Below are 20,120 nucleotides of genomic sequence, written 5' to 3'. Positions count from 1 at the left end.
AAATGGCAATAAACAATCTCAGCGTTGCTATTGTATACATTCGAGTTTATGACTGGCAGATTTGGCATTTTAAAACACTCTCGGGTAAAAGGTCTTGCAATAATTCTTACCATGTGTGTAATTTGTTATCGATTGCAATAGATTTGCTGAGGCTTGTTTTTTGTTTAAATAGGAATTTTTGCACTTTGTGAGCACACTCTAAATTGTATGAAATAATTGCAACAAAAGGTTGAATGGTATTGGAATGAATGCAACGTGATGATGAATGGAAGTTAGCGTTACTATACTGTAATGTTCGCTCGTAGATTACCACGATTAGCCAACCATCAATGTTCAACAGTAAGACGCCACAACTCAATTCCAAAAATTAATCGACTTTCTGAAAGAAACCACAATAGTAATTGTAATTTGAAAGCCTACCTAATCCAAGGTAGGAAAGCATCTAAACAAACTTCACTTGAAGCACCAGAGCATGAAGAAATGACACTAAATTGTTATTAAATCTCCGGAACAACCAAGACAATAATGCCTTCAGATTGAAAGATAATTTCATATTCAAAATCTTCAAAGACATTATAAGTGAAGTAGGATTGACTACCCGGAGTGAACCCAAACCGCAATTTTCTTGTTCTGCTTCGCATAAAGACAATAAATGTTATGATAGGCCAAGAGTTACGTAAAACATCGTCTCCACACCGAATGGCAATTTACCAAGATAAAAGCCTAATGAAAACGAAACCCTTTGAAGCACAAAACACGTTTTCTATAGAAGCCAAATTTCCAGACAGAGTTAAAACGAAACGACGAAGCGAAATATGTTGAACAATTGTTATTATTTCTGTACGTTTTTCAATTACCTTATTATTTTCAGTGGCATTGTTCTGGTCGCTAGACGCTGATGCTGTCGGCGAGGTTCTGTTAACACCGAAAATGAATTTAGTAAGAAGTGAGTTTCTCAACATGGCACATTCGCTTAAATTTTCTTCCTCCTTCTCACATCTTTTCTGATTTCCAGCACAGACCAATTTTCATCACATCCCACTCGTATGAGAAAAACACATTATGGCCACATTAACACACTGAAACATTATACGCAATTTCTCTGCACTAACAGCGGCAGGAATTATCTATCAGCTGAGCGTATTCACAAATTAATTACTGATTGGAAACGAACCGACACATGCGTCTAATTTACCGACTCCGAAACCGCAGAACGAGATTCTATGCAGGTGAAACTTTTAATTAATCGTAGAATCACCAACTTTGGCCCCTAAAGAAACGAAGAATTTTACACTGCTCCTATTACAACAGAAGGAAGCCAAAAACTAAATAGGCACCAATCCAATGGTGTTAAAAACCACGGGTTCTAATAAATGCATCAAAAACTATGCACTCGGAGTGTCAGACGCACTTACTCTGTTCTCACATCCACTCACTTATGTACTTAGAAAACGCGACAAAAACTACCTATCCCACCGTCATGACAAAAATAGAAACTCCGACTGAAAGGGACCATGTAGTGAGTGTATGATAAATCCCTGAAACGCCTGAAATCCTGTAACCCGGTCCCAAAATATTTTCTCTTTTCCCTGTGGTGCCAGCAGAGGCCATTGCTACACTGTTCTGTGGTTATTCTGAAGGAAAATGAAATTTTCTAGTGCGCCGATGCTCGATTTTCACTGTGAGTGAATGTTTTTCTTCTCATCTGTTTCCATTTTGTCCTCTTTTATATGATAGAGACTGTGAGTGAAGATATAATTTGGAAGGTTCCATGGAATTTTGGAGTGCAGTGAGATGCATTGAAGATATTAGAGCAAAAGTGAATCGTAAGGACTCTCCTGGCAGCAATACGTACAATGGAAGATGATACCTGTGATCGGAAGCACTGCAATTAATCCAGTCAATATGGGCCTTCTTTAATTAAATTGATTCATCAGAGGAAATTGTGGTCTTATAAATGTCCAATGCAATTATTCTTTGATGTATCTAATTTAAATTTTATCGTCCGAAGAAATAATGGAAAAAAAACTGTTTCAATTTGTCGAGTTTCAGGTTGAATTTTTCTTAATCTGCCCGTACGTCGACTACATACCAATAGCACCCTTTGAACTTCCAACAACAGGTAAACAATGATTGATGCATGTCTGAGCCCCATGAACAGTTGCTACCAAGCCTTTTTGGCAAACTATGTGTTTGTGAAAATAATTATTCAATTGCTTTTAGGCAAATATCCGGAACAATAGAATTTGTTTTGTTATTGTACAAGGAAAGTAAACTTTGCTATTGTACAAGGAATAACAGGTGTTCTGATTGAGAACCAAGCTTTAACCGAGAATGCCCCTTAGACCAAGACCGACAAATAATGTTTCTTTCGTTTCCATCCGTTTGTTTGGTGTATTTTGTTGTGCTCAAATACGCACCTATATTCATAAAATTGGTTGAAGGTGAATGTGTGAAGGTTTGATCGCCCAGGACTAGAAGCTCGAGAATGCAGTTCTATAATTCTTTTAATTGTACATATAAACTTCTTGCTGCTATTCCACAAAATGTTTTTATAATATTCCCACGTTATTGAAAAGTGAGTTAATTCATCATTTTCAAACCACCTCTCCCGTTGTCACCAAATTTCATGTCAATAAGTCTAACCTAGTCCGAACAAAGTGCACGTAGCAGACAGATGGGTAGACAAACAGAGTCCATCGCTATATTAAGGTAGTGATCCGAAATTTCAAATATCCCTGCGAAAAGGCCATGAATGAATCCAAGACGACGCCCGAATATACAGCAACTTAATCGTAACAAGTATCTATTGTTACTAAAAGTATGGAGCAAACCACAAAGCCGCAAAAAAGGCGTAATTGGTATCAACAGTAAGGATAGCCCCTTTATGCAGATTCCGCGGACAGGGAAATTTGGCGTTAAATAAGCTAAATGACAACGTTACAACAATCAGGATACAACTTCTCCTGGAGCTCCGGAAGATGCAATACGAAAAGGAATCCAACAACCAGAACCTAGTATGTAGATATTAGGAAAAGAGGTCGTGATAGGACAACTGGCCCACGAGATAGCTGGGTGCAAGGATCTCAATGAGATTACGACAGAGGGCACGTCGAGGAAATTGATGGAACAATTTTAAATTCTAGATGGAATTATCGACACAATAACGCACTTGCAAAAAAAAGGCGGCATCCCATCCCACCCCATTATCTTCCTGCCTGTATGAACAGACAAGCAGTTGAATTCGCAACGCCAAGATCGGATAGGTCGTCTGAGAAACTATTTTAGAAGCCTGGAGTATTGTTACATAGTTACATCTGGCAAAAGGAAGCATGATTCGATCGATGCAGATGGTGTACCGGGGGAATTCACCTGAGAAATAACTAATTGGGTTTCGACAGCAAGGAACAAAAAAAGTTCATTCAGATAAAGCTCAGCCATAACGAGTTAGTTGCACCCAACCTTAACCTTACGGAATAGCTATTCCGTACAAAGAAAAGTAGAGCGGAGCATATGTCGCCACGAAAGTCGAAAGTGTGCAGTTTTGATGACTGGAAAATACTTATTCGAAGGTATTCACAACACATGACAATAGATCTTTAAAAGCTAAAATTAACAAGGTTCATATCTATAGTTGAAGGCATGATAGTTCGATTTGTTGAGCGTCCGCTTCTCAATATCATCGCCCTGGGTTCGAATCCCGGGCGTCATGGATGGTTACGCTCATTTTTGTGCTTCCCCTGCTGCTGTAGCTTTATCAGTTGCACAATAAAAGGAGTGGGAAAGAGTAAAGAGATGTCTATAGTTAGCGTACAATCCCCCAGGATCAAAGTTCGAAGCAACAGCGGACTGATATTACTGAAAGCTTGTTTGTCGCTGTTGTACACTACTATACGACAGGTCCTTAAAAAAACAAGTAATCGCCGTTATAGCATCAGAAAGGATAGTAGTGTGTCATTCCGCACCACATAACTTATTGCTTATTCAGAAAAATGACAGCAGTAATCTAATTTCAAAAGTTTAACACCGAAAGAGATTGAACCTGAAGTCTGTGACACATCTGCCCCTGTGTTTGTCTGTTCACAAACATCCAAAAAAAATGAACTTCGTTTACAGCATCTAGTAGAAGCGACTACTCCTGAAATGATTGATAAAATCTCCAATATGGGGACTGACGAGTCAAAGGGGGCGTAATCTATGATTGTTGCGTTAGCTCAGCAGAAAATAAAGGCATGCTTTTTGCCACAATCCTGATGAATTTCTGCGTCGATACATTACAATTCTAATGGCTAAAATTATGGAATAAGAATTTGGATTATTGTATGTTATGTCTAACTAACAGTATTTTGATAGAACTTTAAAACCTTACTTGTTAGAAAAAGATGGATAAATGTTTGGAAAAGTGGGTAGAGCTGAAAGGAAATTATGCTCAAATCTCCTAAAATATTTTGTTTTTCTAAGGACTTATTGAATGTCGCCTGTAGTTTGTTAATCTCGAATATACCTATACCTTTCGCAAATGGAAGATAGGCACAGTGTTAGGTAGGCAGAGTGCTGACCAGAAAAATTACGACTTAGGGAATTTTACACGTAGTGATCACGAAACTGAAGTGGAACGTCGAATGAGGCAGCGAAGTTCGAAGATGTTTGACGTTGGAAATTCTATGCTAACAGGCATGGCGGAAGTCAAATCTGGGTTAACTGTCAACAACATGGACGCAGTTTGTGATTCCTCTATTCATAAGTTTTCATAAACTACCAAAAGTCCGTCTTTTTTGCTTGCAAGCAGCAAGGCTATTACGATCGTGAAAAAGCATCCTGCAGACGGTGTTCCAACTAACATAGCAGATGGCCCAATATTGCTTAGACAAATTCAGAAGTCAACAGATCATCCGGACTGAATGGAATATCTAATGTTGCCCTGGAGGGAATGATAAAAGCAAAGCCAAACTGGTTCATTTTCACATTCTCGCACTACATTCTTGGGACTTCCTGAGTCAATGGAAAAAGCAATTAGTGGATTTTTTTTTTTCAAAAGGAAAAGAAAAGGAAAAAAAACTAAAAATAAATTCTAACACCACCCCAAACCAAGTTTTCTACTATGCAAAAACTACATAAGGAAATTGGCGATGTGGTGTTACTTCTCCTAAACATGCCCATTCGTCCTTGATTCATAGTTTGGTATACGCTTACTTATTTTACACTTCTCATGAATTTTTCGAGAACGGGATCAGCGGAGCAAACTAGTCGATTGAGCAGACCACTGAGAGGTAGATAATGTTGCTCAGGATTTGTTATATTAGGATATTAGGTTTTTCACATCATGATTTTCATTGACTTTGTTATTTCCATATACCTGTACAAGCGCAGTTCTCCGCGCACATTTTAAAGAATTGAATTTAGGCGAACAAGCTAGTCAGTGAAGCCAACCGCTGCGAACCAAGTAAAGCGGCCTGCACCATGGCATTACTGATCCTCTAAGTTCCGACTTGAAAGTTGCAATCTCTCTTCCCTCGGTTTGTGCCAGCAATCAGGGTACATACGTAGCTGTCGAAACAGAACAAATTCCAGCCATTTTTGAAGCGAATGGAAGCAAATTATAGGCAAATAGAAGTAAAACAAGTCGGGAAACCGGAAGCTGGACGCTTCAGGTACGAAAGGTTTTGTGTATTTCTTTGCACGTAGCAGGTAATATATGCATATATTATGTGTGAATATCCACTTTCGGATGACATTGACATTCATAGTCTTGAATTTACAAGCAAGTGACAACTTTGACGTATTATAACTTTGTTAGTAATAGCGGTATTTCGACCAAACTTGGTGAGATCGTGCTCTATGTTATACCCTATATTATTGCGAAATTTCATGTTGCTAACGTGAACTTAAGGGGGGTTTTGCAGCCAATTACTAAAAATTATGGTAATATACTATTATTAACTTTATTTGTACAGATATCAGTATGGAAGGTATTTCGGAGCCTAGGCACCATATAGTGGCAGCCTCCTGATTTTTTTCAGATTTTTCGGTTTGTTAGTTTCTGAGAATGGCCCCCTTAAACGAATGGTCACTTTCAACCCCCCGCACTCCCCACCTTTCTAACAAATGTCAAAACTAAGACCGGCTTCGAAAAGTACTAATCGAGACCTTTAATTTGATACCCCACATGAGTATATTTGATGAAAAAAAAATTTACACCCCCCATTTGCATGTATGGGGACCCCCCCTTAAATTCAACTTAAAAGGATGAAACTCGTATGCGTGAGCGTTCACAGTTCCCACCTTTCTACCAAATTTGGTGTCAATCGCTATAACCGTTTCCGAGAAAAATGCGTGTGACGGACAGACAGACAGACAGACAGACAGACAGACAGACAGACGGACAGACAGACAGACAGACAGACGGTAAACCGATTTTAATAAGGTTTTGTGTTTACACAAAACCTTATTAAAAAAAGATTATGATCCACAAATGGATGTCTGTTTTTAGCAATTAGTAGAACCACAAATTGGAGAAAAGAGGCCAGAATTTAAAGCTGTTGTCTTTTTTCGTGAGAACACAAACCTTGGCTCATTCACCGAACACTGAACTAAACCCGCTGGGAGGTCCTGACGTTGTCCCTTCAATTGTCATTTGTTCAGATCTTTGCAACACTCCGTAGTTGGTAAAAATACTGCTTTATTATGAAAACACCCAGGTCCTTCTATAATGATATAAATACCTCTGAACGGCCCATTTTTCGAATGATCTCCAGTACAAAATATGCCAAAAGATTAAAATCAATATTTTGCGGCTAGCAGAGAGCAACATAAACTATGGAAGTATTATTTTTTGTCTTTTTCAGAAAAAAGGACGATGATAATTTTGGCGCTACCTATCATAAATTGATAGGGCGTCGAGATATACTACTGTAACCAAAAGAAAAATCAATTTATAGTTATTTGTCCAAATCAATTTCTTTCCCTTCTAAGTAATCGCCTCCAAAGACTAGGCACTTATGTCAGAGGGTTTGTCAGTCTTCGATGCATGCCAGATAGTCACTTCCAGATATAGCCTTCGGAGCGAGTATCGATTCACGTTGGACCTTTTCAATTGACCCACAACGATTTCCCTTAAGCGGCCTTTTGAGTTTGAGGAACAGTCAAAAGTCGCACGGAGTTAAATCGCGTTCGATGACGTGTTGGCAATAAGAAATCATCTCTTCTCGATCTTTTTCGAAAAAAAAACTGTCGACACTAATCGAGACTTCACACGTCTGAGGCCGAAATTTGCTTTCCAAACGGTATTTATGGATCCTTTTGAAATGCGAGCATCAGGAACCAGGTCTCTAATTATTAATTGGCGATTTCGGAGCGCCAATTTTTTTATTTCCTTGACAAGGGCGTTGCCAGTTGTTGTTGACGGTCCACCAGAACGCGCTTTGTCTTCAACAAGTTCTCGCCCATCTTGGAAATGTTTATACCACTTATAGACGTTCCTTTTCGATATTGTCTGCTCCTCGAAGGACTTCTATACCATCTTAAACGTTTCCGCACACGACAATCTATTTTGCAAACAAAATTTAACACAAGATCTCTGCTCAACTAATTCAGACATAAAAATCGACGGAGTAGCTTTTTTCGTCTGACGAAATCAAGCTTATCTCAACAACTAATAACATTTATGACACAAAATTTTGCAAAGATATCGGGAAACGCCATTGGCTCGGGAAATTTAAATCAAAAATTGATCTTATATTTTGGACATAGTACAGAATTTCGGTAACCTAATAATATTGATACGACTGATTAGATTGATTTCTCAAACCCAACAAAATATGTTGATAGATTCCTTTACCCAACGATAAAACACAATTTTTTCAACCGTTTATTTTCCAGCTTTAATGCGCAAAATTTAAACTAAAAGCATTTCGAAGTGCACCAAAAATCTCAATTCATAACCTCCTCAATTAGCTGAAATCCATATACTGTGAGCGTCAAAAATAAGTAAACACCCATCTTTTTTGTATTTAAACTTTTATTGCACAATGTTTATTGATAGAAATTAAAATGTTTTATCATAGCTTGAAAGGCTCATATAATAGAAGTTTATGTCAGCACAAACACTTAAACAAAACAAAACATTTTCAAAAATAATTCATCTTGTCTTAAAATACTCATGAATTTACGCGTCAAAAGAAAGTATACAGTGGCAACACTTCTAGTTTTATTTTTAATTATTTCCGGGAATCACACAAATTTCTTTGAAACTGTTTATAAGCGAAATAAGCAAATATAGTGCACTAATATTTTTCGTAGATTTTCTTTGTTTTTGTTTGAATAAGTGCAAAAGTATAACATTTAAGATAATGGGTAAGCAAACCACAAACGAAACACGAAAAATAATTTTAGATTTACATAAAGAAAAGAAATCTTTGCGTGAAATTGGAAAAATCGGTAGAAGGAATCATTGTACGATAAAAAAAATTATAGATAAATATACGACTCGTCATACTATTGAAAATTTACCGCGGTCTGGGCGACCTAAGAAGCTTACTGACTCCGAAGTGCGGACAATTGTACGAGAAGTAAGGAATAATCCAGTTTCAAGTGCAGTAAACATATCAAAGAAAATAGCTGAGACTTCAGGCAAATCAGTGAGTGCAAGCACAATTCGAAGAGCGCTCCACAAAAATGGTCTACATGGCAGAGTGCCACGTAAGAAACCCTATGTTTCTAAAGCGAATCAAAAGAAGCGTATAAAATTCGCCAGAAAGTACCAAAATGAGGCTCCAAACTTTTGGGAAAACATTTTATACTCCGATGAGAGTAAATTTGAAATATTTGGGGCGAAAAAGCCACCAAAAATATGGCGAGCGAAAAATGAAGCATTTCTCGACAAGTGCGTTACAAGCACCATAAAGCACGGTGGAGGCTCAGTTATGGTCTGGGGATGTATGGCGACATCCGGAGTTGGAAATCTAGTTTTCATCGAGTCTAAAATGACTAAAATAGACTATTTAAATATACTGAGGGACAATATCACTCCTAGTGCTGACAAATTGGGGCTGTCGGGAAACTGGATCTTTCAGCACGATAACGATCCGAAACATACGTCCCACATTGTTAAGGAATGGTTGTTATACCGAACGCCAAAAACCCTTGATCACCCACCGCAGTCCCCAGACCTTAATCCTATCGAGCATTTGTGGGAGCACCTTGAGAGGAAAATCAGACAAAGAAGCATTTCCAACAAGGACGACCTAAAAAGGGCTTTAATCGAAGAATGGAACAACATTTCTCCAGATATTACAAAAAATCTTGTCAAATCAATGCCTAAAAGACTGAATGCTGTTCTAAAGTCACATGAAAAACAAACTAAATATTAAAAATTATTTCTAATTAATTATTGGATATTATTTCTTAGAGAAGTAAATTCTGTATACTTTCTTTTGACGCGTAAAATCAGCAGTATTTTGAAGCATTAATAATTTTTTGAAACGGTATTTTGTTTTGTTTAACTTTTTTTCAGATTTAAACTTCTATTATATAATATTTTTAACCGGTGATGAAGCATGTTAATTTTTATCAGTAACTGCTATGAAATTAAAGCTTAAATACGAAAAAATTAAGTATTTACTTATTTTTGACGCTCACAGTATGTATATACCAAGTACTAAAATCCATAAATGTATCTACCTTCACCAAGACTTTTTCGAAACTTTGCCTCATGAAAATAACCTCAATTGAAAAGTAAAAAATCATGGGATATCAATTGCACAATGCTCAAAATCGTCCATCATTTAATTTTTCAATTAACTCTTTTAGATTCGCATCAACTTACCAATTACCAAATATGCAATTAAAAAACTACTAAAAATTGCTTCTGAGGTCTTCTTTTCCAAATGAAAGCAAAAGTTTCATATTTCCTAGAACCTGCAATCCATATCATAACTAGCCATGGAAAGCCTTGCAGAAAAGGAAAACTTTGTTGTGCATTTTTTTTGTTAATTTTCCATGATGAAACTTTCTATTCGCCATGAAAACCAACAAACAACTCGCTGACATTGGCAATGGAAGAAAGAATTGAAAACAGACGCAGAAAACAAGCCAAACGTAGAAAGCCCACTATACGCCTACGTATAGCCGTTGATTAAAATTTGTACACAGTTTTCGCAAACAGGTAAAAATTGCGGAAAACTTTAAAAAAAAGCACCTGAAAACTTCTGGCAACAACGCGGTGAGGGATGAAAAGAAAAGAAGACCTTTTTCCCTGAAAGTCTCTAGTGGATTCTGTAGTTTCTAGTAGGTACGTACGGCAATGCTACGTCAGGCATAGCCCATACTATTCTGCATATAAAGGTATAGTAAAAAAAAAAGGTTGTCTGCATATCGAAAGTAAAAACTCAGCATCATCACCGCACCGGAAAAGGACTCGCACATGTGATAAGAGTTGGCAAAAAAAAGTACGAGAAATCTTTTTCCATGACTGCTTCAATAGAATAGGATGGAATTCACGTTCCTCTTCGGGATCACACTTTGAATATTCATCCTTTGGGCTATACTAAGATAGAAAATGAGTTGTCAGGATGATGGAAAAGTGTCGATTGTAGAAGACGTGCGAAAAGGGACGCTATGATAAAGGTAAAATTGCAGAGAATAAGTGACGATGCAAGATAGGTAAACTCTTTCGGAAAAGGTAAAAATTGTTCAAACCATATCCGTTCTCGTTAGAAGCATCTTCGTTGAAGCTTTTAAAGTTTTTTTTTTTGACAAATTATTCTAATAGGTGCATATCGTATTCGAAAGGCATTTGTTCGTGAAGACTGTTTCCGAAAAAATGAAAAAGTTTTGAAATCTCCATTTATGCCTTACGAAAATGAGTACTTTAGCTTTATTTCATATTTGGAGTATTAAAGATGGGTGGGGCATATTGGATGCAAGCAGATGACTTGTAGTCTTTTAGGCAAAAAATACAGTCGCTCCTTTGTTGAATAAAAGAAAAGAGCAATGAAATGTGCTTTGAAAGTATTGTTCAGTCTTGCGGTACTCAAGGCAAATCGCCAGTGTTCAGACGTGGCAGATTTTGGGGCATTAATTAATCAAACCTATTCTTTACTTCCTAAGTTATTAATTTTTGAAAAATTATAGGTATAATAAATAAATTCAATTACTTATTGGACCACATCTTCGATCATGTAACCTTTGCGGATGATTTGGGTTTGCTATGAAATGCTACCTTATTCGTTATACATCAATAGGAACAGGACGTTCGTAAGCAATACTATTCTACGTCGAGAGAGAATAGAAGTGCAGTTCAGCTAGGCCACGATGATGAAATCGATTTCAGTTAATTATAGTTGAAAGAGAGAGTGAAAATATGATGGGAGCAAAAGGACATAATAATTGAGCATTTCGAAGCAGATTTTCATAATATGCAACATATTGACAAGTATTGCTGTCTCGCAATACGCGGAGTGAATTAAAGTGAGTCTTCTATATCAAAGTTTCCAGAACGAAAGCGCTTCTCTTTTGACAGTCTACGAATACCTTTGCCATAAAAGTTGCACATCTTTTCAAATACGGCTTTATCTTAATAAAAAGCAAATAGTGGTTAACTGAATCGAAAGCCCTGTTACAATTGAATGTTAGGTGAGGGCTATAAACGTTTAGATAATAATCGAAAACACTGAAACCTCGCGGATTCCCCGAATCCCGATAGTATAGGAAATGGAATTTTGAATGTAACAATTATGAAGATGTGATAATTGACTTTATTGCAAGATACGTGAATTGGTAAATATTATATTAAAGTTTGCGATCAATATACTTCATACCAAGTCATTGTGTTAGTTCGGACGCGAATAGCTATTTAATAAGAACAGAGAAAAAATAAAGTTTGTTCATCACTACAACTATTTGTGTGGAGCCGTGATGGCACTGTACCAAACAGCGTTTTTAAATCGAAACAATGGCTGTTAACTATTCTATTGGGATCAACCTTAAAATGAAGCCAACACATTTTTTTTAAATCGAATTTGGCATGAAAAGGCCGCTATTTCGACAGCGGCTCTTGAGAATACACTCAGTTATTATATCAACCGTAATGCCCCTAAACTGCAATAGTCGTTATCGGGTCATTTCAGTGATCACGTACACTTTACATTTCGCGTGAATCCTAGCCGTAGGATTAACAAAAGTTCGGTAAATTGACACTTTCATTTTTAATTAAAACAATTCTCATAAATTGTTGTTTGTTTGTCATAGCTTAGCAATATTTTATTTGAAATTTCAGGAAGAGCAGTGAAATGGTGACCAGAAAACGCACATTTGACGATGTTATACTTGTATAAATTCTGCTACCAGTGTAGCAGCAAATCGATGCGTTATTTTTCACGATTTTCGATGCAGCTGAAGCCAACGTAAATTTTTAAAGCATGCCAAAATATATATCGGATAAATGCACCATCACTGAAAACTGTGTTAGAGTGATTTGAAAGATTCCAGATAGGACACTTTTCTTTGGAGGACAGACCACATTAAGGTTGCCCGAAATCTTCGACTGTTGATAGGAATGAGGCCCTAGTGAAAGCTAAAATAATCGAAGCCTTCAGATTCACTCAAGAAATGGTTGCCAAGAAACTGGGGTTGAAAGCCATGGCTGTGTTACGAATATTTGATCATCTGGGATACACGAGAAAATCCTCTAAATTTCAAAGATTGTTTTGAAAAACGGTTCTATGAACTTAGGTAGAAAAAGCATTAACTTTCTTAATTTTGTTATATAAATTTAACGAACTTAATCCCGTCGTATATATAGAAGTCTAGTATATCAGACTTGTTACTTTAACGTAATATAAGCAGATTACCGTCAACTGGCAGATCGGACACATGTATTAGATACAATCATGGCCCTAGTACGCTTCCTTGGGGAATACCTGTTTTGATAGAACGATCTGTGGATCTGAAGCTTCTGGATCTTAGTCGCAACGACCGACCTTTTATATAGGACTTCAAAATATCATACATATTTGTCGGTAGACGGTATCACATTCGGTCGCAAGTCTGGACAATATCGAGAAGTACGAAGTAACGATATTTTTTTTGGTTGAAAGCTTCTCTTATTGCCGAAACGAAATGGTAAACCTATTCTGTTGTGCCATGCTTTTCTCGCAAGTCAAATTAATGGTCTCGGATTATACTGCGACTTGTTAGGAATAACAGAATCTTTGATGACACAGTTTTTCAAACACTTTTGATAAGGTAGGAAGCAGGCTTCTCGGGTGTTATAATGCTACCTGCATCGAATTTTTTCTCAGTTTTGATCGTTATTATAGCAAAGGTTTTCCACATGTTCGGGAAGTAACCAATACATGTCATCACGTTGAAGATCTTAATCAGATGCTTGATAGCATGAAGAGAGAATTCTTTGACCATTTTGTCTGCAATTTGATCACGACCACATGCTTTTTAAGATTGAATTCTCTGATGATGCGAGCTGCATTTTTAACTCTGTATGGTAGTCGCTTTAGCAGATCAGGGTGAACATCCCGGAAATTGAACTTTGGTTTTCGCTGGATTGGGTGTGAATATATTTTCTAAATGAGTCGCCAGTATAGCACCATTTTTGAGCATCACTTCAGGCCCTTCAGGTCATTATTCCCTGGGCGCAATGCTTTTTCAGTCTTTTCAGATTTCTACAAGCTTTCCTCTGAGCTAATTTTGCATTCTATGCGGATTTTAGTCATTCAGAGCTTTCCGTGTCTTTTTGATGCCTCTGACAGTTCGCCTCTTAAACTTGAAGAGCGATATGCACGACGTCTCAGATTTAGCTGAAGGCTTGTATCGGTTGGCTATTCTTTGGTTTTGTTTTGTGGATTGTCGTGCAGCCAGGTACAGAATGCTCTTCCCCAAAAATAAACCATAATTAACAAATAGCATAAACAAAATATAAACAAAACCCCTTGCAATGACACAACACCCCAAAATAGTTCGAGGTGCCCCAGTCACCTGGAAAACTCAGTTTCATGTGATTCACAAGCAACCCATAATCCTACGCTACTTAAAAATTAAAAGATGCTGTGAATGAAAAGGGGGTAGATGATTTTGTTTGAAGAATAGAATGCACCAAAAATATATTACTTTTGCATGATAATGAATCTGCGAACATCCCTCGATTGCTGTTATTCAAAAACTTTGGTTTCGAATATTGTATCAACGAGCGTTTGTTCCAAATTTAGTTCCGACCGATTATTATAATATTATTTGTCCTCGAAAATGAAAGAAGAGTTTCAGGGAAAGAACTTTTCGAAAGACGATGAAGCAAAGGACGCAAGTTCTACTTAAAAACAATAAGACATTATTTGTTTCCGAAGGGATAAATAAACTTATTGGAAGATAGTATGTGAAATGTATTATGATAGTATCAAGGGAGAAAATATTGAAAAACAAATTTGCTTAAATCCTCATTCCGCGGAATTATTGACTTCCCTTCACCTCGTAGTACATCAACAATAAAGAATAAATGTCACTTTTGTTTAAGTTAAGCTTCATGTACTCCTATGGATTTACACGCCTCTTTCTACATCTGATTCTGGGACTTCGTTACTTACAGTGTCATAAAATGAATTGATTACAAATAGTTTATAAATTTTGTAGATATTGTAATAGTTCAGTTGTTAATAATTCAAATAAAACCAAATTTGATTACCAGAACTTGTTAATAATATCACCTAAAAGCTTAAGTGCTTTCTCCCATATCATCTTATCCCAAAATACCAAAGTTTGGAGTAGATACGGATACGGAATAAAACTTGTCAACTGAAAAAAGTTTATATATTTCATGCAAATGAAAAATGATAATGTATCTTGGTTGCAAACAGATGTATGTATATAAAAAAGAATTTGTAAGATAAGATAATTTAGAGCAGGAAAATAGGAAAGAGTGTAAGAAAATGATAGGTAAAAATGCATGGTTATATGCAATACCCAAACGAGATTTGTAGTATTTGCATCTTTATCGTTTTATTGATATGCTGGGCAGAATTTGAAATTCTAAAAAGTCTAAAAAGTTGGTAGTGTGGGCGACCAATGCCCCTGTAGGTAATTTCGTGTTGCGGCGATTGTATTGATATTTCTTATCACACAGTTCATTCTTAGTGGTTGTTTCTCATAAATTTTTCGTGTGAAATGTGCATACAAAGCTGGTGGGAAGTCTTCTGAATATCAAGTCAGATTGAAGTCCATAGAAGATGAACAGTACCACCCGCCACGATACATTCCGTTATATTCCTGGAGTTCACTGTAAATTTCATCTTTCAGATAACTATATAATCGTGGTGTCGGAAGTTATAAGCATACTTCCCTCGACTTTGCCAAAACTTAACTTCATTGATTCTATATTCCACCCAATGGAATGTCTATTAGAAGTGATGGATCTAACATATTTTCTGCATGGCGATCTTAATTCCCAGAAAGTCATTAAACTCCAATTGCGATTATTTTCCTGATAAACTCTAGACCTCATTCCGACAAGTTGACACCCCGCTAGTAGCACAGATGCTGCTGGGCTACTGAAAACCAACAACAACAGAAGCAGCTGATCATGCAGTTTAGTTTGTGGAATCATCTAAGAAAACACTTTACCTCATGCGGGTTTCATCACGTATGCGTGAACAATTGGGCACATTAGTCGCACATACCACGCTTACCTTTGCATTGTATGATCGCTGATCGTGCAGCTTTAATTTAAATACTGCTAGGAGGTCTCTTTTACTCGACTTTTCCACACTCGTGAATCGCTAACAATGCACGTGTAATAAGGGTGATGATGTATGACCCTTTTGTTTAATTTCCTACAGCACGCGCAATATGAGACACTGGCAAGAAAAACAAGGGGCTTTTGTGGTGCAGCGACAAGTACAGCACGTGCCATTTGCGTTCGGGGGTAAAAAATTTCGTTCTAATATCAGCACATTAGTTCCGGTTGTTAGTCATCCAGTAAGGGTCTTAGATGCAACTATAAGCGGTGAAAATCAACAAATGCGATCATATTTATTAGAACGACAGCAAGCAGAAAGTGCTGGTTTAGAAAATTACAAACCGAAGATTTTTAAACTTCTCCGTGTTTGTAAATTGTAGACATTAACCTGATTTATCAACATTCTAGTGGAAGGCTGCAGCAAACTGATTTCATACGGGTGTCTGAAATCAATGCAATACAAATAACTTGAAACAAGTTTCAATTTTCATTTACCTCCCATTAACCTACATATCGTATCAGTTCTCAATAAACCAAGAGGCCAAATACATAAATTCCGTTATCAACGATTATTAATTACCATGAGGGCCATCTCAGTTGCCAGCAGGGCTCATCATACACTAACCGCATGGAGCAATTTTACCAGTTCAGAAAAGGCACATTATCGATTGAATGGCATCTTTATCGACGTGTTACAAACCAATCATGGCCATTATCTTAAATTTTATGTCAAGTATCTTTGCGCTTTATTATCAGTGAAAAATGAGCATGATTAATGGGTTTTCAAAACTTATTATAAAAATGCAAATGCATTTTGTTATCATGAAGGCTTCACTAGTTGAAACAAGTTGCCCATTATTACATACAATGTAGTAAGGGCTCAGTTACGTGTTGAAAATAGAGTATTGGATCGGGTTGACATGTTGAAATATGAAAGCAAATAAAGGGTGGATTGAATGATGATCATATGGGTGGATAAAGAGGGTGAAATCGAGGACATACTACTTCTATGACATGTGAGTTGCTCATCTGTTGCAATTTCAGATTGTAATCGGAAGCGTGTCATCAAATATAAATCTGCTTTTATCAAACTGTATTCAAACAAATGGTTAAGGGACATTTCTCACGTCAGCGGTAACGTATGTGGTCTTTATGTCCCTAAGAAGCCTCTAAACATACGCTGCAGTACTATTTAGAGGGGTGATTGCAGAGATTAGAACCCTAGGATGTTGGTCTTCTTTGGTTGTCGAATCTTCCTATTTCAGGAACTCTAGGCATCGCAGGGCAAGCCATTCTCAATATGACCTTGAAAATGATCTACTTGGGGGTCTCAAACTATATAAAAACCATGAAGGCTGGATGATTAGTTTCTCCATCAGTATAGAGGAAATTTATTTTCGCTTTTTTAAATTAAAACTATTTTTATTCAACAAATTTGAAAAACTAATTACCGAAAACCAAAAGCACGGTCAAATTACAAACGTGAAGTATCAACAAACTGGCATCATAGCTTCTTGCGCCTCGTCTATGCCAAAGTTCAGTTTTCCGTGTATTCTTCCTTGCGATTCAGCGAGTGACCATTATTGCACATTGTGCATATTTACGGACTTCGTTTCGTTTGAGCTAATTTTACCTTGGATTTTACCCCTTCCTTCTAAATCATTCTTTTTTGAGTGAATATTTAACATTTCAAAAAATCTTTTTTTGACGGTTTTGTTGGCCGTGAAGAAAGCGGATACTAATGGTCTGAATATATAAGTCCAAAATCATGGACGTGGATATGAATTATAACGACCCAAAACGATCGGTTTTTAATCTTGGCTTGTCTTAACCTATACCACAAACTTTTTCGTTTAAGGGTATAGTCGCCCTGCGACCGACATCAACTTGATGGTGAACTCAGGACGAACGTGAAACCATCAGCAATATGTTTCGAAAAGCTGGATATTCACACAAAAGAATTTTCTCTAAACTATGTTAGAAGGAAGAATTACTCCTACCTCACTGCTCAACAACCAGCAAAGGTGTCAAACGGACGGTTGTAATCCACACGTACGTCGGGTTTTTGAAATAATATATCCGGAGCCAACAACACCTATGATCGCTTTCGGTCACAATGCTCCGCAGAAAAGAAGGCCAAATCGCGTTAAAAATATTCTTAACATAAATATATAGTCTATTCTAAATGCTGTCACATAATCCTGAAAAAATCATGGGCGGTGGTGGAATTTTTCCAATAAGACTCTGGTAAGGAAGGGATTAACATATTTGTATGTTTACGACTTGAACCTTGTCGTCAATAATGTCATAGAATTTGAATTCAATTGCAGCAAATTCTCCCTCCATCTCTCCCTCTTGATTACATATCCATTTTGAACACAGTGCCATTGTGAAAATTGGACTATTCCTCTTGATCCCGTTGATCGCCACTCCAGAGTTGAATGGAAGTGGGGTTGTATGCAGAACAGATGCCACCTCGATTTGATCATAGTATTTTCTTTGAAAGTGCGAAAGTTCACTGTAGATTCCCTTAAAGTGACACAGCACACCGTGAACTGATTGGAAAGTTCCAGCCATTCACCCTCCTCCCCACCCCCGGCCTTCCATTTCTCTGGTATATCCAACGATTCTTGGATACAATAGTTGCATTGCATTCTAAAGTTTGTATGATCGTGCTGAGTCTTTTCACCAGAATCGCTCTAGAACTTTCCTGTAGCTTCTATTAGGATTTCCATTTGTCGTTTATTGATATATGAAATAAAGGCAAGAATATTAACCGTGGTAAGCCTAGCCAGTAACGTGTCTCTTGTACGCACTGACTAGAGTTGTCTTCTAAATGGCGTTGCCTACCATAACCTAAGGGGTAAAGACTGCCGAGATGGTTCTAGTTAAGGCCTGATTAGGCTCTTAGCTGCAAAGTCTAGGACCCCAGTACTACTATACGAGACTTCAAAATCTCTACATATTGGAGAGATCCATGCTTTACTGATATTCTGTTAAAATTTCATGACCAACGGTGCATTAGAAGTGAGTTATTGCTATACAGGTGAGTGTGTTTATTGGAGCTATTGAATTAATGGAACAAGTGTATGGTGACAATCGTTTATCCCGTGCCAAAGCCCATGAATGATTTAAACGATTCTAAGAAGATTGTCATTACATCAAGGACGGCCAGCAGAAAAGATTCGTGATTACACCAGGTAACATTGAAATTGTGCGTGAATTTATCAAAAATGAGCCAATATCTTGGTTACAAGGTATGGTAATGGAATCAAAACATTCACTTTATCGCATTTGACCGAAAAATTATGGTTTCACATAAATTGACTGATAGCCAAAAAATCAACATTCTAACGACTTGATTGAAGAGGAGGAAGGAGGACCCAAACCAGATTTTTTTATCAAAGCCACATTTTAACCTTCAACCACTCACCACATTATCCTGATTTGGCACCTTGCGATTTCTACCTCTTTAGACAACTATTTTTGGCAGTGAAAGGAAAGGGCTATGCCGATATTGAGACTATATAAAAGACGTCGACCACGATTTTGAAGGATATTCCTACAAAACGGTTTAAAAATTCATTCTACATGCTAATTGATCGCGCAAAACGTGGTATCGATGCGCAAAGATGGTTTTTAAAAAAAAAAACCAAAAAAATGTGTTGGTTTTCGAAAAAGTCTCGGTTACTTTGCGATAGACCTTGTATTACATTTTTTTCTCGCAATTTCATTTCTTTCCCTAACAAAGAGGAGTGAAAGATACCTTTCCTGATTTTCGCTAATAATATTCTTCTCTCTTTGCCTATCAGGGAAAAGGGAGCTACAATGGGAAGCAAGGGACGAGATTCTACTTATGCATCTGTACAGTTGCCGATACATAAAGCAAAACTAAAAAGACTGTCTTATATCCTAAGTCGATTCAACAGGGTGACGCAAAGACCGTAGTATAAAAAGATAATACGCAAAATTTTGAAACAGCTCATTTTTCATAGCAAATAATTTTTTTTTTTGTGATTGTTTTTTGTAAATTATTGCACATACTTTCTGTAGTTTTCCAAACCGTACAATGGAAAAGCCTCGGGGAGACATCGCCGGTTTGCGCGGCTGAAGTAGGAACTCAAGCTACTGGATAGTAACGATTTTTCGACGATAAGGACATCTAGGTATGATTAAGTAATATATTGACCTCTTGAAACTTTTAACACCATGACCACTTTAGAACACTCGAATTGGTAAAATCAACAGAAACACACAAACATTAATTTTGAGGCAATATAAACATATATAGCCCCCATTAATTACATGGGGCATAGCATGCAAGTACGCCAACCTGCCATCGCTGTTTGTGAAAGCCTGCATTCTTCCTTCCCGAAAAGCC

At 37.1% G+C, this 20,120-nt stretch overlaps 1 protein-coding gene across 3 annotated transcripts in view; it reads right to left on the bottom strand.

Moving 5' to 3' along the window:
* Positions 1-20,120, bottom strand: part of LOC119653664 (ras-associated and pleckstrin homology domains-containing protein 1) — a 474,167-nt gene that overhangs the window by 68,756 nt on the left and 385,291 nt on the right. The window contains exon 1 of one of the 3 annotated variants that reach the window (XM_038058495.1): positions 858-1,517. The exons of the other annotated variants lie outside the window; for them this stretch is intronic. Coding sequence (XP_037914423.1) covers positions 858-962 — 105 coding nt within the window. The 5' untranslated portion in view covers positions 963-1,517. Of the gene's footprint in view, positions 1-857; positions 1,518-20,120 lie in introns of those variants that run through there. 3 annotated transcript variants of the gene reach the window in all.

This window comes from Hermetia illucens, chromosome 4 (genome assembly GCF_905115235.1).
Source record: "Hermetia illucens chromosome 4, iHerIll2.2.curated.20191125, whole genome shotgun sequence".
NCBI lineage: Eukaryota > Metazoa > Arthropoda > Insecta > Diptera > Stratiomyidae > Hermetia > Hermetia illucens.
Note: the sequence above shows the minus strand (reverse complement) of the source record. Positions and strands in the feature narration are given on the sequence as shown.